This window comes from Lolium perenne, chromosome 5, assembly GCF_019359855.2.
Source record: "Lolium perenne isolate Kyuss_39 chromosome 5, Kyuss_2.0, whole genome shotgun sequence".
Lineage (NCBI taxonomy): Eukaryota > Viridiplantae > Streptophyta > Magnoliopsida > Poales > Poaceae > Lolium > Lolium perenne.
Window position 1 is genome coordinate 111,806,975 of NC_067248.2, and position 23,535 is coordinate 111,830,509.

At 42.9% G+C, this 23,535-nt stretch overlaps 2 protein-coding genes and 1 long non-coding RNA gene across 8 annotated transcripts; 1 reads left to right on the forward strand and 2 right to left on the reverse strand.

The window, feature by feature from the left end:
• Positions 1-768: 768 nt before the first annotated feature.
• LOC127304757 (putative expansin-B14) lies at positions 769-1,796 on the reverse strand. The gene is made up of 3 exons (XM_051335352.1): positions 1,637-1,796; positions 1,180-1,486; positions 769-1,087 (listed from the first exon to the last, which is right to left on the reverse strand). The coding sequence occupies exons 1-3, from the start codon at positions 1,770-1,772 to the stop codon at positions 769-771; spliced, it is 762 nt and encodes a 253-aa protein (XP_051191312.1). The 5' UTR covers positions 1,773-1,796.
• Positions 1,797-11,839: 10,043 nt separating this feature from the next.
• LOC127299654 (uncharacterized) lies at positions 11,840-15,727 on the forward strand. 6 transcript variants are annotated; one of them, XR_007850533.2, is made up of 7 exons: positions 11,840-12,736; positions 12,869-12,986; positions 13,769-13,935; positions 14,327-14,481; positions 14,911-15,004; positions 15,394-15,536; positions 15,623-15,727. It is a non-coding gene; the product is annotated as an uncharacterized lncRNA (long non-coding RNA). The 6 variants fall into 6 exon arrangements; XR_007850535.2 differs by having other exon boundaries at positions 14,327-14,443; XR_007850536.2 differs by lacking the exon at positions 14,911-15,004 and having other exon boundaries at positions 14,327-14,443.
• A 5,244-nt stretch (positions 15,728-20,971) lies between these two features.
• On the reverse strand, positions 20,972-21,696 carry LOC127304759 (putative expansin-B14). Its single transcript, XM_051335353.2, has 2 exons — positions 21,396-21,696; positions 20,972-21,304 (listed from the first exon to the last, which is right to left on the reverse strand). Exons 1-2 carry the CDS (start codon positions 21,650-21,652, stop codon positions 20,986-20,988), a joined length of 576 nt encoding a protein of 191 aa, XP_051191313.1. The 5' UTR covers positions 21,653-21,696; the 3' UTR covers positions 20,972-20,985.
• Positions 21,697-23,535: the final 1,839 nt, after the last annotated feature.

Here is a 23,535-nt window from a genome sequence, read left to right on the forward strand (position 1 = left end):
AAAGGAGTAGAAAATAATTCGAAAAAAGTGTTTTTCTGCCGCGGCAGCGTTTTGGGACGTTTTTCTGCCGCGGCAGACCCTTTAGCACCGGTTCGTATTACGAACTGGTGCTAAAGGTCCTCCCGCTCGGACGCCCGGGAGCCGCCACGTGGTGCACCCTTTAGCACCGGTTCGTAACTGAACCGGTGCAAAAGGGGGGGGGGGGGGGGCTTTTGCACCGGATTGTTTGCACCGGTTGGGCATCCGGTGCATATAGCCCTTACCAACCGGTGCAAAAGGCCCGTTTTCCACTAGTGAGTGCCTGCCGGGTCGAATGTATCATAGACACATTAAATTTATATGATGACTCTTTTAGGATTGATGATCACTAGATGACATACAGTGGACTAATTCTGGACAATAATAAATTAATAAATTTAGTGAAAGGATGGGAAATCAAGTAATTTTAGGCCATAATAAAACATCAGCCACCGTGGTAAAATCCATGAATTTATGGGCATGCATTCCCCATTTTAAGACTTGATTAAAACTTTGTTGGCGTCGTCATTACATGAATTTATTACTCTAATGATTGGCGAACAACACAGTTGGCACTAATCTTTGAGAGTTTATGTTTATCAGTGTCGATCGTTCTACGGTAGTAGACAGATTTTCAGCGGATCAGGAATGCAAACCGCACATCAATATGGGGATTATAGAGCTACCTAACTCGCGGGCGTGCAAGCTAATTAACAAGCTACTGATTGATCCGGCCGGTCGAACAGTCGATCAGAAGTTGACAATGGATCGATAGGTGTGGCCGGGCTGCCAGCCGGCGGGGATAACGTTGCTGGCGACGAGCTTCCTGCCGGAGCTGGAGGTGAGGCGTATCGAGATGGGCGCCTGCAGGGGGGAGCCCGAGTTGTACTTCCACACGGCGCCCCACGACTGCTGCATCTGCGCCCAGCCGCCACCGCGCTGCTGGAGCTCGACCGCCGACAGGTCGCCGTCGCCGGCCTCGTCCTCCACGAGAAACGCGAGGTAGTTGGGGTTGGAGCCAGCGTCCACCTTGAAGGCGATGTCCGTCCCAGGCCAGTTGCACGGCACCCTGCATGCCCGCCAAGAAATCAAACAGATCAGAACGCTAATTAGCCGATCAATCAAACGAAGATGAGTGTGTCCCCAAGCTAGTTTGCCTACCGGTTGTACAGGACTTTGAGGACGCCGACGTTGCGGAGGTTGTCGGCCTGACCGGGCTTGGCCAAAGCCCCGAAGGCCCTCCCGCTAAGGTCGAAGTGGGCGGCCTCGGCCAGGCACGGCCCGCCCGGGCACTGGTCGGTGACGACCACGGTCACTGGTCTGTCGGAGCAGGCGGCATTGCCGATGCATCTCACCTGGTAGCAAGCGCCGCAGCCCTTGCCGTTCTTGTAGATGGAAGGGCCGCCTGCCGTGATCATGGCGGAGAATGGCGGCTGCTCCACGTCGCCCTGGTATCCGCACGCACCACCTGCAGCTCGCATCCATCCATAAATTCTAGCGTCACTACTCATGTTCCGATGTTCTATCGACTACTATGTATAAGCGTGATGCATCGTCATGGATGCAGGATGCGCATGTATGCGTACATATGTAGAAGGCTATATGCATGCGTACGTACCGTCGGTGCCGGCTCCGTTGCGTGGGCCGTACCACGTCGCGCCGCCATTTGTCCAGCCGGAGACGCTGAGGGGATGGAGCATGAGGAGGCAGCTGATGGCCAGAGCCGCGAAGGCGACGAAGAAAGAAGAAGCCATGCTCGCGGCGTACAAGAACGGAACGAATTGGTGACAGATCAAACGATGTGTGTACTTGCAAAGCGTGGAGTTGGATCGACGTATATTTGTAGGCATGCATGCAGCAGAGAGATCGTCACCCGCGGATTTAATTCCTTTTCATTTGCTGATTCGTTGGGATTTTCCTTTGATGGCCGTTGATCCGCAGGAAAGTTTTTAAGGTTGAATCCCATGATTTTTATTGAAGGCCGATTCGCAGGAGTTGCCTTAAACTAAATTGCACTATCTCCGTTCTAAAATAAGAGAAGCCTATTTTTCTAGTTGTATCATATTTCTTCCCTTAACAACACAATTTCTTACTAAAATTTAATTCCCTTTAATATTCTCTACCATATATTATACATGCCCTCAATGCGTAGATACATCCACAACTAGATTTTTTTTTTGACCCGGGAAACCATAGAGGAGGCATCCACAACTAGAAAAGGTTGCGATTCTTATTTTAAAACAGAAGGAGTACGTCGTCACAATTTCTGGCCAGGAAATATATTTTTCTGAACCGTCCAACTTTTTTTTCGCTAATAATAATGTTTGAGGTGACGTAGAAACTTTTGAAGCCTCGGTAATAATTCGTTACCAAGGTTACTAAACCTCGCCGGAAACCGGTTATCGCCGGAATTTATTTCTACTGAACAAAAATTACCGTTATTTACAAAATTAGCTCAAGTTTAGCAGTGTATTTTTCTTATAAATTTTGGATGAATTTACAAGTTTTTTTAAACAAAAGCTCGAGTATATCTGGCCATGGGCAGCCCGGCCCGACGGCCTGGCCCGACGGCCCGGCCCGAGCCCGGCCCGAAAAACTCGGGCCTGGGCCAGAAATGTTGGCCTGACTGTCGGGTCGGGCCTGGGCAGCCCGAAAATGCACTTTAACACTGCAGCCCGGCCCGCGGCCCGACGGTCTTGGTGGGATTTTGGTCGGCCCGGGCCGGGCTTGGGCCGGATTTTTTTTGCATCGGGCCTACCTCGGGCCGGCCCGGCCCGACACATGCCCAGGTATAAGCTCGAGCTGCGTTTCAACCCGTATTTCCAGTATTCCAAAAACCTGCTAGTATTCTTTTCCTACAGAAAAAAGACCTTGATTGGCTATCACGTAATACGATTCACACATGGAACTGCATGTAAACATTTTTTTTCTTGCTAACAACTTTTGTTTGTCAAAAATCATATTTGCAATTGTTATTTTGCAAACAAACGACAAACAACATATTCTATAACTGATGTGAAATTCGTGTCCATCAAAAACTATAAATGTAGCCCGGGCTGCCGCGCCCATTGCTCCATCCATTAGATAAACAGTAAAATGGTCTCCAATATACATCTTTAACCATTAGGTTAGTACCCATATGTTAGAAGGGACTAGTTGAATGCCCGTGCGTTGCTACAGTCTCTCTTTTTTACATCTGCAATACATATAGTGCATGTAAATATTTATAAATATTTATGTGTATAAAGAAGATAAAGATGTAAAAATATTACAATTCCACTTCACTTAAACTTCGTCAACCAATATCTCGTTGACACACTTTATATATTATGGTACAATACTACTCGATCCCTCCATCTCATGGAAGTTGTGCGTGGGATGGAGGGAGTATATATGTTGTCTTTGACTTCATTTGCTCGGTACTTAAGCAAATGTACTAAAAAAATATTCCTTGGCTCATAAACATCCTACACAAGCACTATTTATCATTAGCACGAAGATTCCACATGGGAATATAAAAAATGTGCAATATAGTTACTCACTAAAAATTAAATAAACCATCATTTAATTATGGTCATTTAGAAGGATGACTCTCCCTTCGATTCTGTAAAACCCGGTAAGTCTTGGTTCCCTTCAAGTCAAGTATCATCGGCATTAGGATATTTTTCTCCATAAGCAACTCTTATCTAAAATACTATGTATATGAATGATTTAAAAAACATTTGAATTTCTATAGAAAGAATAAACTTCGAACAGTTAACTAACCATAATAGCTAAAGACAGCCTTGTTGCCTCGTCTCCAACGGCCTAGCATGGCCTCGCCCCTCCACCTCCTCCCCATAGCCCGTCGTTCAAATTTAACGCCAATGCTTCCGGTCTCCCTCGTATTGACGGCATCTCGTGGGTGAGGCGACATGGTAGAGGGGTTGATGTGTGTCTGTGTGTGTGTGTGGGGGGGGGGGGGGTCCATTTTTATAGGATTTCAAGATTACAAAAGATCTACGAAAAGATCGTGTATCTACAACTACAACAGAATAGTATGCAAAGTCGGTACCTTTTCATCTGCAAATAACAATCACCTTGTTTAGCGTAGAAATTCAAATTTTGCAATGCTAATAGGAACATCATGTATGCTATCCTTTTATGTCCAATTAAACGTTATATAGAAGAAAACAAAGAAAGAGCAGCAAAAAAACTCCGGAGTAAAAAATAAATTATATTTCACCCCCCATCGTTTTGGATCACAAACCTAATAGAAACCAAAGTGAGCATACATGTTTATTGTATATTGCATGATCAAACTTACTTACTATATTCTATGAAACAATTATTGGAAATCACATAATATTATCTGCATAGGCTAGGGTGCAAGAGGATCGAAAGATTGAGCCTCTATATATATTTGATCACAGACCCTAGACGAATATGTATTTCTGCTTCCATCTTTCCTCCTGAATATGGAAAGAGGAAAAAAAAGTGCACAAGTCTCTGAGAAAATAGAGTATCTCCACCGTTCCAAGCAACATGACAAGGAGAGGGCTTCTTGTGGCAGGCGACTGTGTCATCACACTGAAAACGTTACATAAACATCACCAGTGGCGAAGGACGAAAAAAATTAAGGTAGGGCAAACTTTGAATGATGCAAATACCAAATAATGCTAAAAAGTAGTAATATTTGAGTACAATAAATTTTTTTTGATTATAAGTATAATCTAAGAAAACATACCAATAATGCCAACTCAGCAGCAAAGCTTTACATGTTCTTAAAAAAATAATCAAGACGTTTGTTTATCCCTCGTTCGATGCGCAACTCGATTTTGATTATTTTTGTTGCTATAAAATTCCTTTCAGTTGTTGATGTCGTCACGGGTAAACCCTATGTCATCTTAATGGAGTAATAACGCGGTCGGAGAAAGTATTACTTGTCTTTAAAATATCTAAAAAAATTCAATTCTACAAGTATGTATAATGAATAACTCGAGCTTATCTTCTATATACTAGGCTACATTCAATGATAAATCTCTGTAATACAAGCAATATTATTCATATTGAATCTAGAATACGAGTTTATATTTGGAGGTAAAAAATAGTCTATGCTTTTGGCCTGAAATCGATTTTGCGCAGTGTTTTTACTGAAACACGCATAACTTTCTCATACGGAGTCCGTTTTCGATGTATGACCACTCAAAATTTTCAGAAAAAACATACGCATCTAAGTGTATTCATCAAAAAACAAGGTAGGGCGGCTGCCCTACCTTGCCCTACTGGGAGCTCCGCCCCTGAACATCATGCCAAATGGCTTTCATACATAGCTGATACAAAAAAAAGTAGATAGACATGGTGGTACCTCCTATGTCAACCTTCTCCCATGACTGAATGAAAATGTGTAAGTGAAGTAGCAGCATAGCTTCACTCTTCCACTTGGATTTGGTGTTTTCTTTGCCCACCAATCAAATGCCAACGTCAACTAAGAAATGGAAAGAGAACTCAAAGTCCAATAACATAGGACTGAAAATTTAATATGCACAACATTATCCACAATGTGAGCTCAAGATTGTATCTATATTTGAAGTACCCATACTTGATCTTGAATCAGAAGTTCGGAACTTGAAAGGTTGAACTCAATGACACAAACCTCCAGGTAAAGAGCTCCACTGTAGTAGTCGAGAGGTCAAAGCCAACGGCGGCAGTCTGACATGCGACACACTTATTTCTCTCTCGAGCGGCCGGCATAGGCATGGATGGTGGCAGTGCCTGTCTTCAATAGCAGAAGACTGTAGAATACTCCCTCTGGTCCAATTAAATCGACGCGTCGTTGTGAAGGCTGCTAGCATGTTTAAGCTTTTGCTAGAGCTGCTTTGTTCAGCCATCCATGGTATATAAAAATTGATCAAATAGTAGCAAATCATAACAATATGACTCAAATTCAGTTACGTATCTTGAATATGACGCACCCCTATGTTTCTATTGAGAATGTCCTCACTTATGTGTGGTGTCTATGGAAGGTGCGAAATGATTACCTCTTTAACAAAAAAGACACTTATCCCAAACAGATATATCATAAGGCAAATGCTATTCAGAACAATATGGAACTCCTAGATATTTTGCAGGAATCGAAGAACAGGAAAAATTCTCAAAGGAGAGAACAAGACGACAAGAGCGAAGAGAATTTGGCAAACCAAGTACAATCACAAAATGATAGTGAGGTGCAGCCAATCTTTCACAATCAGGGGAAACGATCTGATCTGATTTCCTGATCCAAGGAAGAAAGATTTTATCTGATGCTGCCTAGAAGATAAAAAAAGTTCCAAGATCCCAAGGAAGAACCCTTACAGGTCTCGGAGAAACAACCCTAATCCAAGCTTTGGCATCCAGTGCTCCCTCACCATTACACGCGGAAGCATGTGCTCTTCGGCTTGCAGCTCAATTAGCAAAGAAGCTTTATATGCAGTTGGTCACCTTTCTGACGGACAATCTCACACTTGCCAGAGCTGCAACGTCTCAAAAGATTTCGGATGCCCATGTGCCTTGGGGGCCGAGGGAGCAGATTTCGCAATACAAAAGAGCATTCAGAAGCATACAATCAAGCATATTCCATGTTAAGAGAGAAATAAATTGTGTAGCACATACCTGTGCACAACAGACAATTAGGCAATCTCAGTATTTGCCTATGTTTAGTTATACAAATTCAACTCATTAATTAGGAACTTGCTCCTTTGCTTTAGCCTTTCACAGCCTTGATCCACAAGGGATTACAATCCATGCTGTACACTGCTTGTAAACTGGAAGTGAGCTAAATGAAATTTGGCATCTCCGACGCCACCCTTTGTTCAAAATGAAAACATAACTTCTTAAAGACCGAAGTCAAGTACCTTCAAGATATATTGACAAAGTCATATGTATTTATCTTCTATTTGGTTATTTATGTGAACAATGATGTTTATCTTTTATCTCTACGTATTCATTTTCATCTTTTCATAAAAATACATCATACATTGTGCACATATGCAAACATACACATTCACACTAAAAGTGGATTCACGTAGCTTCAAGATATATTGACGAAGTCATAGAGATTTATCTCTTAGCTCTTCGGAATCCTAAACTAATTGTGCTTTTGTAGGCTTCGTGCCTTTCAACATGAATAATTCACTTGAAAGGCCAACAAGCGAAGTAATTTTTACTAATCATGGAAATTTATGTAACAGTTTTACTACATAGTTTTTGAACCGACAGAACATGAACTCAAACCACACGCTGACATGATGATTAGAGAGCCAACTAGCTTTCATGGCGCCTACAAACTGATTAACCTGATGATGATCGAAAGGTTGATCACTCAATCTGATGTTGACGATGTATAAATGGTGCACGTGCACTCAATCACAACATCTACACAGCAAAGTCGTGTAGCTCCAAGATACTCCCTCCGTTCTTAAATAAGTGTACGTTATAACATGTCTTAAGTCAAACGTTATTTAGTTTGATCAACTTTCTACTTAAGTAGAAAAAATTGGCAGCATTTGTGGCACAAAATTAATATGGATAGATTCATTGATATGTAGTTCAATAATTTAGTAGTTCAATGTCACATAAGTTGCTATTTTTATGTAAAAACATCCGGTCAAATTTAAAAATGTTTGACTTCCAAAAAAGGAAAAAATATACTGGACTGAGGGAGTATACTGTTGAAGTCATACGCATGATGGGTCATATTTTTCCGTTTCTTTTTTAAAATACTAGGTAGAATATAGACACACAGGCACTCTCGTACAGCGAAATATGGAGTTACATTTACATGTCTATCTTTAAGCTGTCTATATATAGATGGGTATATAGATTAGCATGATTTGCTATTGGTATGCCTTCCCAAATCGCAATGATATTAAAACTAGTTGAGTGCCCGTGCGTTGCTACGGCTCATCTTGTTTCTTTTTTAAGCACATCTTAATATGGTGCTTTGAAAAAGTATGTGCACCAAAAAATAGCTACATAATATTCTATAAATATTAATATTAAGCCCCCTTTAAAAATAATTAAAGCATATAAATTTAGTGACATATCACATATACAAGCACAAAAGTGTTGATAAGTATTCATCATTTACTCAAATATAATATTTATTACAGAGTATTTATTACAAATTACGGTAGTCGTTTTTCCTCGTTCTCTTTTAGTCTACATCTTATAGATTAAAAAAATGTTCTATATAAGTCTAGATTTTTTTTTTTGAAACGAGGCAAAAGATTTGCCATTTCATTGATAGAGAAGAAGGTTTAAGCAAGTTAAGTTACAGACCAAACGGTCAAGGCCGCAGCCAAGACCCAAAACAAGAAATGGATTACTCTCCCGGCATTACATTACCCAACTTTTTTGCTCCGGCGGAAGCCCAAAGAGTCGCCTCGTTTTTTATCCTTGTTGCGACCATGAGAACGGTGGAGCAATGGTTCCGGAACACACGCGCATTTCTCTCTTTCCACACCTCCCATGACACAAGCATGGCAAGAGAGGACATCGCCCTTCTTGATTGTCCATCTTTTTGCACAAAGCTTGTCCACCACTCATGGACCGTGGCGGCCTCGATCCATCTATCCGGTTCGACGTCAACATGACCAAGCCAATCCTTGATGTTAAGCCACACCCGTCTTGTGAAACGGCAAGTGAAGAGGATGTGTGCCGCGGATTCTTGGACTTGGTTGCAAAGCTTGCAATTTCCACAATTTTGCCACCCCCGGCGCTCGAGCCTATCCGCCGTCCCGCGGATAAGTCTAGATTTTGGTTTTGTAAGCACAGAAAATGAAGCAGTCCTACTTTCTACTGGATGCAAATAATTTTAGTGTACCTTGGATTCATTGTTCACATATCAAAGTAGTAGTATTAAATGACTTTCTAATTAATCTTAAAATTTTCAGATTGTATAGTAAAAGAAAACAGAGGGAGTGTGCACGTTTTATAGGTATTGTAGGTAATGGCCCATTTTAAGTGCCCTAATCGTGAAGCTCCCATCATTTGTTGGTTTGTCGAAGACTCGAAGCTCCCTGAACCTCTAATTCATTCTCCATGAACGTTGCGTGTACACAAGCACAACAATAACCCTAAGATGCACATATTCAATAGATAAATCGAAATCCATGGTGACTATTATATAAAATCAGTTATTTACCAACATTCAGATGTTGTCCACTCTTCAAATAACAGAAATTCAGTGCATGTGAAATCTTGAAAAGAAAAGGTTTATGGTGTTGGGAATCCCCCTACATGATCCCGATCATGACCTGCCAGGTCGGCTACCTGCGGCAGCAGGCTGGGGAGGGGCAAAGCCGACGCGTAGTGTGACAGGAAGACCTCGTGGTCGTGGTTCCTGGTTTTTAACCTGGACGCCACCATAAACTCACCAAAATATACAGAGCCTTGTTGGTCTGTTGCTGGTTGAATGGTACCATGGATATAAGAAACTCATTCCAGAATTTTTGACATATCGTACATATGGATACATAGTCAATTATATGATTGCTAAGCTGAACTTACATATGCGTTGGTGGTCAACTGCTCAAAGTTACATGTTCTTGACATCTTGCATGGCTGCAGCACTGGCTCCAGAAACAACCTATTATTACAATGTCATTGTTCACATCATAATCCAGGAAAATGTTCCTTGTGTAATCAACAAAAAGAGCAAATGGTTTGTAGTTGAAAAGGACAGAAGCTACAGCTGCGCGCCGTAAAATTATGGCCACTTGATCCAGCTAAAAAAAAATGATATCCTAAAGAAGATGGACAGGTCCAGTCAAGGTGATCTACTCCCTCGGTCCCTCCATACCGGTTAACAGGGCAATTACATATTTCGATAAAAAAAATTAACTACTAATTTAGTCAACAAAATATAAGATTATATCATAACAAATTATACTATTGAAAACTTCTTTTGAATATGAGTCCAAGGAATCACGGTATTAAGCATTAACATAACATGGGTCGTCAAATTTTAGAGAATCAGATGAGAAATTCCTTAACACAAGCAACTAAAAGAATAGGAAGATTACCATATTAACTTTTATATGAGACACCCATTATTTAAATGTCACAGCCTTTTGTAGGCAGTTTTCCCCCATCAAACTGGAAGAGTGAATTGTAGGTTTCCTTATCTTCTCGGTGTGATCACCACCTTCAGCATTTTCCAGACAACCATTATGTGCGTCGTTTCAATCTTGAGCCGAGGGATTTCATTAGGCACAAGTATAGATCCACTATACTGCAGATGTCCATCCTGCTTCTAGAATAAAATCTCTGCAAATGAATTTAAAATTCAAAAGCGGCAAACCGTGAAAATGTGGCATATGAAGAGTAAAACAAACGATGTGATAATTATAGGTTCCAACTAAATTACCTTTGAACTCTATCTTGTTCAAAGAAAGCAATGCCCGGAATCATATTAGCGGAGAAAGCAGCGGGCATGCGCATCATGCTGCACGGCAGCACATACACCGGCCACCAGCAACATGGTCCTCTCGTGGGGAAACGGAGGTCTTCCGGCTGTTTCCGCGCCGACGTGCGCCATGGAGAAGGCAAGGGAACCCGGCAGCGGTGGGGAGTTCGTTGCACTTACCCGATCGAGGTCGTGGTGACGTCGCTCGCGAGTCGCGAGCTCCTGTCCTGGCTGAGCTCGGGTGGGCCGGAGACAGAGAGGTAAACATGCATTGGCAAGCCCAAGTTGTGCGTCTTGATGGCGGCGGCGGGGTATTGTTCGTCTTGATGGCGGCGGGGAGGTATTGTTGGACGACGTGCGCCATGCTGCCGGTCACCGTGTTCTTCAGGCCAACGCCCAGACATAATCCGGCTGGGCGTCTCCTGCTTGACGCGGTGAATTCTCTGCGCCCTTGCCAGACGCCGGTCATGGATGGTTGGTATCGAACCTAGGTGAGCCGCCGGAGGAGGTCATGGAGGTTGCAGGTCGCAGATGGTTGGCTTTGAACGTGTGAGCCGCGGGAGGAGGTGATGGAGGTCAACGTGCAGGAGCCTCTCGAGAATGTGGGTGCTGAACTCAAGGTCTCAAGCTAGGCCGTTCTCACCATCAGAGTTAAGAACTTAAGATTTCGTCCTGGAGGTGAGGTATTGGTCTATGGAGGGCGGGGGGGCATGGGAAGCTAGCTAAGCAGGCGGCATAAAAAGCAACAACTTCTGATCCCCTTTCCTAATAAAATGGTGATTGCTTTCTAATAGAACGTCCCTGATCGTTTTCCTAAAAACAAGCGCTGATTACGCCTGAGGAATCAGGACGATTTGTTTCTTCTTTCAGTCGGGGGATGGACGAGAGAAGAGAAGGAAGTGCGAACCCAAAAGAATTATGAGATCAACGGTTTGGATACTTTCAACGATGGCCATCAAACGCGTTGAGTGACAAACGACGAACTTCAATATAATAGTATAGAAATTTTTCCGTTCTAATTTGTACCGTGATTGATTAAGACCATAATTGCCTTGACCGTTTGGAATGTCTGAGATTTTTTCCGAAGCAAGGAAATATATCTTTCCTAATTAATTGATAGCGTGATTGATTATACCATGATTCCTACAAAATTAGATCCGACAAACGGAGACTGTGAGATTATATTGAACGGACATGATGCTCCGAATGACGACAACCAAACGCGTTGAGTGTCAAACGACCAACTCCAATTTCTCTACTACTTAAAAAGACTAAAGTGGTTCTTATTCTGCCATCCACGATACGTTTGGTAGTTTTTGGTCGTCCTACCCTTCGTCGCGCATCGCTCCTATGGGCCTGGCCCAACATCTTCACAGCTCTTCTGATTCCCAGACCGCGTGGCGACCTCCACCCCTGCTCGTCTGAAACAACCGAGAGCGAGGAGCTGTGCGTCCTAGCTAGGGTTCCACCCTGCCGTCCTCCGTCCCCGGCCTGCCGCCCCCAAATCTGCGAGCAACGATGGCAACGGCGCGCGCTCGCCCCGCCCTACACCACCCTCACCGCCAAGACCCCGCCACGACTACTGGTAGCCAGCAGCTCGAGATCGAGGTCACCACGGAGAACCCCCCACCGGCGCATCACAGCCGACTGCGGCGGCTGGGGCGACCCCAAGCAGGAGGCGGCGGCTAGCGAGGATGGCGGCTAAGGGGAGAAGGGGCCGATGTTTGCTGATCTTGGAGGGAAGGAGGCGGTGCTTGGCGAGCTGATGGATCCTGAGGACATTCAGGCATGAGGATAGCGCCTCCCACCTCTCATTTTTCAATATGCGCTCCTGTCTGTATCTCATATGCTCTCCTATCTGTATCTCTTTCTGATTTTTTTCCAATACGTTGTAGCGGTTTGAGGCAGGAGCAGGGATGACGACTAGAACAGAGCAGTACCGGAGAATTCCAGGCAGGCAGAGATTCACCTTGCATGATGATTCATCGAAGATTATGTGTTCATACCTGCCATTCTGCTTGAAACCCCTGCTCTTCTGGATAGCAGATGTGATGCAGTTAAACGGAGCCATGAACATCACTAGATCCTTTGTATGTTCCCCCTAAATGGTACTGTAGATTATAAGGGCCATCTAACTGTTGTTGTTTTATGCATGGCTTCGGACTCAACATTGTTTTCTACAACTGAGCGGCGGTTTGAGGCAGGATCAGCGATGACGACAAGAACAGAGCAGTACCCGAGAATATTCACCTTCCATGATGACTCATATTGCAGTTCAGAATTTCACACGAGGTATTCTTGTATAAGCAATAATGTTTTACTGCAGCAGCATTTATGTTTTCAACTGAAATCTTTTTGGCATTGAATTATCCTCACCTTTTCTCGAAGTAACTGAATTTCCTTTGTCTGAATTTTTTTATGCAGTTAGATGCACCATGATTTAGTTGTGAAGTTCCGAGGTACTATAGAGTGAGGTCATTCGACGAGGAGTGTCAAAGCTTAACTAGGCGTTTTGAAAGTCAGGCGTACTACAAGTTAGCGCGTAAGAAGCTAGGAAATTGGTGACCTGTACATTATCAATTTTTTAATTACTGTATGGTGATGGAATTTGTTTTGGGGGCAATAGTTTCGGTATCATATTCAGCGATATTTTTTTCACAAAAATGTTGTTTGTTGTGGGCACCTAACTTTATCTGACTACAGGCTAGGGAAATTCCATTTATGGCTCACGGTAAGTTACCATTGAGATACTTGGACAAATGAAAGGTGGATTTGTTAGAAAAAATGGGTACACAAACACATATGGTTATATAGCTATAAGGGTTTAGGGCAATAGGGCTTGATGTGCGCTTGGTTTATTTGTTATAGACACTAGATTCATCTAGAATTGATATGTTAAACTAGCATGGAGACTGACATGTCTCTTCCGATGAATGCACTGTTCAGTTCAAGAAATATTTTACAAAGCATTTTTATTCACTGGCATGTGAATTTGAAAGGCTTGATTACATTTCCTAACTAGATTCCTAACTAGATTTTCCTCAATCTGATAATGTATGTTACTACTATTTTGCTGCCCAATCGTTACTGTATGTTACTACTATTTTGCTTTTTTTTTTCTGGAGATTGCTCAAAGTGATAATGAATGTTGGTTAGTGAGCTGCCGTGGTGTTGGCCATTTTCTCAATAGTCACTGTATGCAACCAAAAAGAAACTCTATTTGTTGATGTCATGGTTTAGGAAGAGTATTTGTCTTTAGAAAGTTTCAGTTTGCATTGCCTGAATATGAGGCAGCTAATTAATATTTGCTTTCAAATGATACAGGGTCTATGGCTTTCTCTTAAATTGGTAGTTGTGTCTCAATGCAAGTGACAGCGTGGTGTTTCATCCAATTAGCGGTTATTTATTTGTCTGGGTTTCCTTTTCTGGAGAAAATCTAAAGTGCCCTTATATATCCGATGTTTCACAGTTTCCTCCTAGCACAGAAGATGGTGTACCTTCCCCTCCTAATATTACTCAATCAGATATGTTTTTAATCTCATTTGTGCTGTCATAGTGCATGTGCTTCCTGTTCAATAAATTTTCCTCAATAAGAAAGTAGATACTATTCACTTAATATATATTTTGGGTAAGAATGAACTGCACAAGAACCATCTTTTTTCAACGGATCAGTAATTGTCTGTGTCGTGCTCGTGCTCGCCATAACACAAGAGCCACTGCAATTGAAATTATAGTGCACTAAACATTTATTAGGGACATGTATACTTAAGCATAGATTTTGTGAAGAAAATATTTTTCCATAAGCTTGGCATTAATTAATTGTGAGCTCTATATTTCACTTTCTAAATTTCATTATGGTGTTTATGTATACTTGCTTTTCAGCTATTTCAAAGTCTGGAGGGGGCCTGGTCCTTTTCTCATCTTGGACTGCCGATAGAGCTCGAGTGCACCTGTGATTCTTTACATTCTTCTTTGTACTGTCTCTCCATTTCTATACAGGTGTTTAACTTTGCGGAAGAGTTTCTCCTGCTTTTTACGTATGTTATTTCACTCTCCTGTAGCTATAGCTGCATATTTTGTGCTTCTTATAATTACAATGGTTGACCTTTGACGGAGAGAGTATATTTCTAATGATTTTCTTCCCATTGTAGTCTTGGAGTCGATGCTCTCTAAGCACATTATGTTTATTGTAAAACATTGCTTAATTTATGAATGTATGACTTGAGCATGCTAACTATTTTACATGCGAATGCATGCATTCATTTCCATCTTGCTGAAAGATGGGGACTGACATGCATTCATTTCTATCTTGTTGAAGATAAGGACTGATATAAGATGCGTGCATTCTTTTGAGTCAACATATGGACACTGATTTAAAATGGACTTAGAAGTTGGTACATGATCACTTAGAATTTTTTCGGATTCCAAATGGAAATATCTTTAAATCAATGATGATTGTACTGCAGCTACTGGGTATCAATTAGGACACACAGAAATTTTTGAAGCAAGTGCACATAATCACTGAATGCTTGAAAATTTTCATGAGCCACCAGATGTAAGGTGACTGGTTTTAGACCTTTAACAATTAAGTGAAGGTATGTTTCGTCTATTCAAATGTAAAAAACTTGGGCACGATGTTGCTGATCATATGGAGTAAGTTGTATCTGTGACTTTGTAGATCATCTACTCCATTTATAAAGGGCAATCTGAAATGTTTCTGTCTTTCTCATGAAGAATGTTTTTGGATTTTTTTTATAGATTTTATGTATTTTCCGCTGGATTGGTATAGTGATATAAAAGAACTTTATCCAAAAGTTACATTTAGTTATCGGCCCTTACATATGTATACTTCATATAATGAAATCAAAACCAACAGATGATTGTTGCTTATTGTGGCCATGAGTGAGCATGTGAGGTTAGGGTAGTTCTAATTCCTCTCTTTACACAAGATCGAGATGGAGGACAACCATTGGAGAAGAATGCAAAGGTGGAGACGACCAAGAATGCGAAGGAAGAGAACATCCAATAAGACTACGAAGGCAGAGTTGCATTTCCGGTGCAGTTGCTAACCATATCCGTCTCACAATGCCATGTAAGTGGTAAATGCAGCCTCACAATATCATTGTTTCTTCACGTCCCTATTTTTTTTGCGTAGAAAGGTCTGATGATATTGACTAGGTATTGGAGCGGCGGAACCCGCCGCCACTCCTCCACTCTTTGCTTGGACTGGGAGGAGCCCCCGAACGGCTGGGAAGTCGACAGTCCTCGGCGCTTTAGCACCTCGGACGATGCTGGTCTGACCATCACCATCATCTCGAGCTGCCACCACAGGCTCCGACAGGGGGAAACGCCAACCACGGCTCCGACGAGCCGCACAGGAAAGGAGGACGGCGGATCCGTCACAGAGCTCCACCGGAACACCTGAAACAGAGGAGACCACCGCTGCCCACAAAAGGCTCTCCGCCCGTGCCACCGCCTCCACGACGCTGCTGGCAGCCAACCCACCGCACCCTACACTATAACACACGTAAATCCAACGATTCCCCAACCTCCTGCCACCAGAGCGGCCGCCGGAGGCGGGGAATCGAGCGGAATCGCGGTGGCGAGGTGGATGAAGGGAGGGGGGGAGAAATATCGCTTTCACTGTAGGTGGGGAAAGGGGAGGTCCAAGCTCTCCTTTTTTCTATTCCTCACGTCCCTATTTGATATTAAATGCCCACACTACCCTTATTTGTATGACCACACTTGTTGGTCAAGGGGTGGTACTAGAGATGTAGAAAAAAATAACTTAGAAATCACAAAATGAATTGGAAGCAAGACATTATGAGATCCCACTTGACATCTTAGACAACCCCACTAGCTGTAATTTGACAAAATGCTACTTCCTCTGTTTTTAAATATAAGCCATATAGTTTTAGGCACGGAAATTAAAGAATACAATTTTCGGAAAAATTACATCATGTTTGGGCGGGATTAACCCTAGGTAATTAAAATGAGCTAATACAAAACTTTGCATAAGCTAAGAAAACCAAACCAAATTTTTAAAAATATTGTCCACACAAGTGATGCAATGCAGTACACCTTATATTCTGGATTTTTTTCTAAAAAACTATATGGCTTATATCCTTTATGAGTTTCCCAGATAGATGTTTTTTCTTGTAAATGATTTGTGGCCTGAAAGCTGCAGGTTTTGGGCAGTTTCTTACAATTTTCTTGTTCCTAACTCCTTAGCGGGAGATGTCTATGGCACTTTCAGAATTCAGTTCCCTTAAATATGGACATCATTTCAGGTATACTTCTCATGGTATATGTCAGTGATGACGTGCTAAGGATTCGTCGAATTGTGACAAGCTGATAGTGTAAATTTACTAGGAATGTTGGTTGAGAATAAATTTTGTCTCATATTTTCATCTCCTATTTTTATGGATTTTTGGCATTCCAATCCTTGAAATGTATCTGTCACGACACATCAACGTATGCTATCAGAAGTATTGCAGTGAGCACATCTCCATTTGTTCCTGTGTTTGTCGCCCATAACCTATTCGGTGTAATGTATCAACAACTTCGTCATGTTTTTTGCTGCTCCGTTTAGCATTTCATCTATAGGATCTGGCGTCAATTTGACATTTGCATTGTAGAACTAGGTTTTATGACATATATCTTCCTGTTTTGGTGCAGTTTGCTGCCAAATTTCTACCAGTACTACCCATCAAAAAACCTATACGCTCTTACCTAATGTGCAGAAAATATATATTGTATCAGTTAGTAGTTAGTGGACACATGGGGCTCTCAGTTTGAAATGTCAATTTTATATTTCCCCTACCGCTTACCGATTAATTTATTATATGTAAGCTTTTTCCATCTTTGTAGTCAAACATGGATTGTTAAATTGTTAGGACCATTTGATTTCATATTTAAATTAGTCATTACTCATTAGACAGATTTCTACTTCCTCCGTTCCAGTTCACATGGCTTAATTTGACGATGATAATGCAATATATGTATTATAAAATATATATCATTAGAAAGCTTAGATGTTCTACTTTCTAATGATATAATTTTTATATTATACAGATGATATTATATTAGCCAAATTGACAACTTAGGGATACGCGCAAGCCCTATGAACTGGGACGGAGGGAGTACTAGAATTGGAGGAAAGCAAAGAGGCTCGCAACCTTATTTCATTGATTTAAATTCATATCTGTAAGTCGGTGACACTCCTGGAAGGTGAAAATGATGTAATACATAACCCCTTACTTGAAGGCTTACTTTTATAGTTTGTTTACAGGATTGGACTAGAGCTGAAGACGTACACACATGCATGTTTGGAGATAGGGAACGATGGATTCAACACCTAAATGCCTTGCGATCTAGATAAGCGAGTGGAGATGAGTTCTCAACTTTGTACAAGTGTTCTATTGTATTTGCGTTGATGCTTTTGTTATCGTAGTTATATTCTCATGTGTATCTTATTTGCCTCTTTATATTGTGAGAAATATATATACTATGATCTTTTTGATCTCTATATAATGGGACTATTCCAGCATAGACGTATAGGAAGTGGGGACAATTCTTATCCCTTCCCTCTCTCTCCTCCCTACAGTAACTGAGAAGAACTTCGTGTGAGCTGGGCCAAACCGAGGCCTCCCTTGTTAGTGATGCTGGTCGAGGAGCCGCTGAGGTGCGGTGCTGGTGCTTGTAGTGTACATAGTAGGTGTGGTAGTTGGCGTTATGCCGGTAGGTGTTGGTTTTATGCCATTGTTTGGCGATATGCCGAGAGGCGGCGTCCAGCCAAGATCTGGAGTTACCTGGTTCTTCTCTTCCTCGATGCGGTGGAGGTGGAAGGCTAGATCCTCCACAAATAAAGGGCCTTTTTCTATGGCTGCTGTTGTCCATGGTGGGAGCGGGATTCCTAGCTTCTCTACTCGTCATGGTGATGAGGAAGAAAAGGGGTTTCCTCCTTCTATCGGGGGGCGGCCAGGCAAGCCGCATGGGAGCTCCGAAGCTGCACCCGAGAGTTCATCCACAACTGCCCTTCGTCGGCAGGCGACCGCTCCTACCCTCCTTGTCGGTGTTGGTTACTTCCCGCCGGCGATTGAATGCGAACAACAACCTCCAGGCTCATATGCCAAGGCGGAGGCCCTCTAGCTCCAACGCAGTTGGCTCCAGAGCTTCGCTCCAAGTGGTTCTGTCCCCGGCGGCGTGGTTCTTGACTTCGTGGTGGTGCGGTGATGTGGTGGATTTGGAGCTAGACCGATGGTGTTTCTTGATCAACTTTTATGGTACTTAGTGCAAAAAGTCAGGGGTCGTTTGTAATTTTATTTTTTCCCTTTGGCCCTTCTTGTAACTGTTACTCCACCGCTCAATGAAAGCTTCTAGGTCTCTGTGGGGCCATCCCCTGTTCAAAAAAATATCTCTATATATGTGCACTTATTTGGTGGTGTTGTTATTTTCTCTCATCGTTATAGGATTTCATAGTGAGTTATGAATTGTATTTTTATAGTGCGTTGTGAATTATATATTTGCATTGAGAAATGAAATTTGAGGACCCGTGGCAACGCACGGGCATTATTACTAGTAATAGTAAAGATGATTCCTACAAAATTAGATCCGACAAATGGAGACTGTGAGATTATATTGAACGGACATGATGCTCCGAATGACGACAACCAAACACGTTGAGTGTCAAACGACCAACTCCAATTTAATAGTAAAGATAGTGTCTGCCGTCGAATGGATCGTAAACAAATTGTAGGGTTGATGATCACTACATGACAAACAGTGGACGTCTAGCTCTGGACAATAGTAAATTAATGAATTTAGTGAAAGGATGGGAAATCAAGTAATTTTAGGCCACAATAAAATATCAGCCACCGTGGTGAAATCCATGAATTTATGGACATGCATTCCCCATTTAAAGACTTTTTTTTTTAGAATCCCATTTAAAGACTTGATTAAAACTTTGTATGCGTCGTGATTTTCCACATGAATTTATTACTCTAAAGATTGGCGAACAACATAGTTGGCACTAACCTTTGAGGGTTTAGTTTTAGCAGTGTCTTTTTTTGAACACAAGTGGGGTCAAAAGATCCCGGTGGAGCTTTTATAGAAAACCTTGTGCCAGGAACAACTTACAGAAAGACCCCTTAACATCTCTTGCCCTAAGAACCTAACATTCAAAGAAGAGGCCCTCAACTTTACAAAAAACACACCGACAAAGAAGTAGAAAAAGCAATCAACTCCAAAGGTGCCTCTTCCACCCAACGCCGGCGAACTCCAGGCGTTTCCGTTGAGCTTCGAGCGCAGCAAGCTCGAACGCTCTTCTCCGGCGACCAGATCAAGCCCCTGGCTACCGCTGGAAGGTCGGGAACGAACCACTTAACTATCCAACATCGTCGAGCTCCAGCAGCTGATCAGCAGGGCTCCGTCATGGAGGTAGAAGATGGGCCACCGTCTTGGCCGAGGATCACAGTGACGAACACGGTCACCGTGTGTTGCGCGCGAGGAAGAATCGCTCCAGGATGCTGCTCAGAAGATTGGTGAACAATAGTTTCGTCTGGAATCCCCTCAGCATCTCCACCACCACGATGGCCAGAGAGGGAAAGATCCAAGACAAACCTGCCCAGATCTCGTGAGCGGCGGATAAGGTTTATTGGAGAGGCCGCCGGAGCACTGACGTCACCCGCCTTCGGCTCCGACCACCGGAGCACCACGAGCAGCAGCAACACCACCGCAGGCTGCGTGGAGCAGCTCGATCTCCACGGCCACCACCTCCCTACGAGTATGACGCCAATATCCACAAGAGTAAACCAGAAAAACTAGAGAAGGAAAAAGCCTAGACTACCCCTAACTACTCCGGGGCATCACCGCGACCAACTCCGGCCGGCTATTCTGGCGGAGCGGCTTTGGATCGGCCCGACCTGAGAGGAGGCGGCCAAGGTACTGTAGCAGCACGAGAGGGAGAAAGGGGGGGATGAGAGATTTACACGGAACTAGACAGATATTCAGCGGATCAAGAATGCAAAAGGCACATCAATATGGGGATTAGGAAATGCGTCAGGTGGCTTTGGCCTTTTTTTCTTTTTTTTCTTTTTTATATTTTTTAAATAATAAAATATTTTGATTTTTCTGCACCACTCAAAAATAACAAATAGAATAGGGTAAAAATAGTTAGGAATTTTTTGCAATTTAAAATTCAAAATTCAAAATAAATACTTGAAATATATATATACGTAATGACATAAAAAATCCAAAACATTTTTCTCAAATTCTAGCTATTATGTTTAAGTGATCTGCAAAATTTTAAGTTCCAAGATTGTTTGGTGTGAGATAAAAAAAATGAGAAGTTGTTTGAGAGGGAGAAAAAAAAAGCTAGCACGAATCTTGATGGAAAATAGACAGCAGAATATGCGTGTGTGTTGAGCACCTGCTCTAAATGTCCACGTACTGTCGGATCTATGGGGATTACAAAGCTACCTAACTGGCGGGCGTGCAAGCTAATTAACGCTAATGATTGATCCGGCCGGTCGAACAGTCGATCAGAAGTTGACAATGGATCGGTAGGTGTGGCCGGGCTGCCAGCCGGCGGGGATGACGTTGCTGGCGACGAGCTTCCTGCCGGAGCTGGAGGTGAGGCGTATCGAGATGGGCGCCTGCAGGGTGGAGCCCGAATTGTACTTCCAGACAGCGCCCCACGACTGCTGCATCTGCGCCCAGCCGCCGCCGCTCTGCTGGAGCTCGACCGCCGACAGGTCGCCGTCGCCGGCCTCGTCCTCCACGAGAAACGCGAGGTAGTTGGGGTTGGAGCCAGCGTCCACCTTGAAGGCGATGTCCGTCCCGCGCCAGTTGCACGGCACCCTGCATGCCCGCCGAGAAATCAAACAGATCAGAACACTAATTAGACGATCAATCACACGAAGATGAGTGTGTCCCCAGCTAGTTTGCCTACCGGTTGTACAGGACTTTGAGGACCCCGACGTTGCGGAGGTTGTCGGCCTGACCGGGCTTGGCCAAAGCCCCGAAGGCCGTCCCGCTAAGGTCGAAGTGGGCGGCCTCGGCCAGGCACGGCCCGCCCGGACACTGGTCGGTGACGACCACGGTCACTGGTCTGTCGGAGCAGGCGGCATTGCCGACGCATCTCACCTGGTAGCAAGCACCGCAGCCCTTGCCGTTCTTGTAGATGGAAGGACCGCCTGCCGTGATCATGGCGGAGAATGGCGGGCTCTCCACGTCGCCCTGGTATCCGCACGCACCACCTGCAGGTCGCATTCATCCATAAGTTCTGGCGTCACTACTCATGTTCCGATGTATGATCGACTACTATATACGCGTCATGCATCGTTATGGATGCAAGATGCGCATGTATGCGTCCATATGTAGACGGCTATATGCAAGCGTGCGTATGTACCGTCGGTGCCGGCTCCGTTGCGGGGCCCGTACCATGTCGCGCCGCCATTTGTCCAGGCGCCGGATACGCTGAGGGGGTGGAGCATGAGGAGGTAGCTGATGGCCAGAGCCGCGAAGGCGACGAAGAAAGAAGAAGCCATGCTCGCGGTAACGACGTACGATAGCTCCGCGTACGTACAGAAGGGAATGAATTGTTGACCAAACCGTGGTGCCGGATCGACGTCTATTTGTAGGCATGCATCACAGAGATCGTCACCCGCGGATTTAATTCCTTTTCATTTGCTGATTTATTGGGATGGCCTTTGATCCGCAGGAAAGTTTTTAAGGTTGAACCCCATGATTTTTATTGAAGGCTGATTCGCAGGAATTGCCTTAAACTGAATTGCACTATCTCTGTTCTAGAACAAGAGAAGGCCATTTTTCCAGTTTTATCATATGTCTTTCCTTAACACCACAATTTCTTACTAAAATTTAATTAATTAACATTAATTGCTAGAGGTAATAATAAGAGATAGTGCATTGTATTACTTATATCGATTGCTTTCTCTAAATGACGTGGAAAACTAAGGGAAGATGCATATTCTCTACCATTGTACATGTCCTCAATGTGTAGATACATCCATATTTGGAAAAACTTGCCGCACTTACGTCAGAGCTTCTGGGCAGGAAACCGTCCTACTTTTTTTTATGGCCAATAATGTTTGAGGTGATATACACACTTTTAAAGCCTCCATCATAATTGTTTGCAGAGTTTTTTTAGAATATCATCGGAAACCGGTTGTCGTCAAAATTTATTTCTACCGAACAAAAATTACCATTATTTACAAAATTAGCTCAAGTTTAACGGGTTTTGTTTTACAAATTTTGGATAAATTCATAAGTTTGTTTTTAAAAAATCTCGAGCGGCGTTTCAACATGTATTTATGGTATTCCAAAACCTGCTGGTATTCTTTTCCTACCGAGAAATAAGATCTTTATTGGCTATCACGCGATAATACGATTCACACATGGAACTGCATGTGAACTTTTTTTTGCTCACAACTTTTGTTGCCAAAATCATATTTGCAATTGTTATTTTAGATACAAACGACAACCAACATATTCTATAACTGATGTGAAATTGGTGTACATAACTATGACAAAAGATATTGCTCCATCAAAAACTACAAAGGTAGCTCGGACTACATGTAGCCCGGTCTATAAGACAAGACGCCGCATCCACTGCTCCATTCATGAGATAAACAGTGACATATTCTCCAATATACAACTTTGACCATTACGTAGTACCCATATGTTACAATGGACTAGCTGAATGCCCGTGCGTTGCTACAGTTTTGAATAGATTATTTGACCCTTGATTATTTTGGTTCTTTTGTCTTTTATAGTTCTAATGAACTCATAAAATACATGTTGGCGCAAAATAATTTTCCTTTCATTTTGTTCCTTCTTATTTATATGTGGGCTTTCTAGCCATGCCACAACTATGTCGATGTGTTCGTCTCTACCAAAAAAATAGAAAGTTCAACTCATGATGTTTTTTTTAGTTTCTACCAAACCTTATGACTGGAAGCTCCACCAAAAATCTAAAGAAATTTTTACGACAATGCCGTTGTTCTTTATCACCAACCTCTTTTATCCGAGAGTGGCCCCCTTATGTTTCGCTAAAATGATTAGGGTAATCA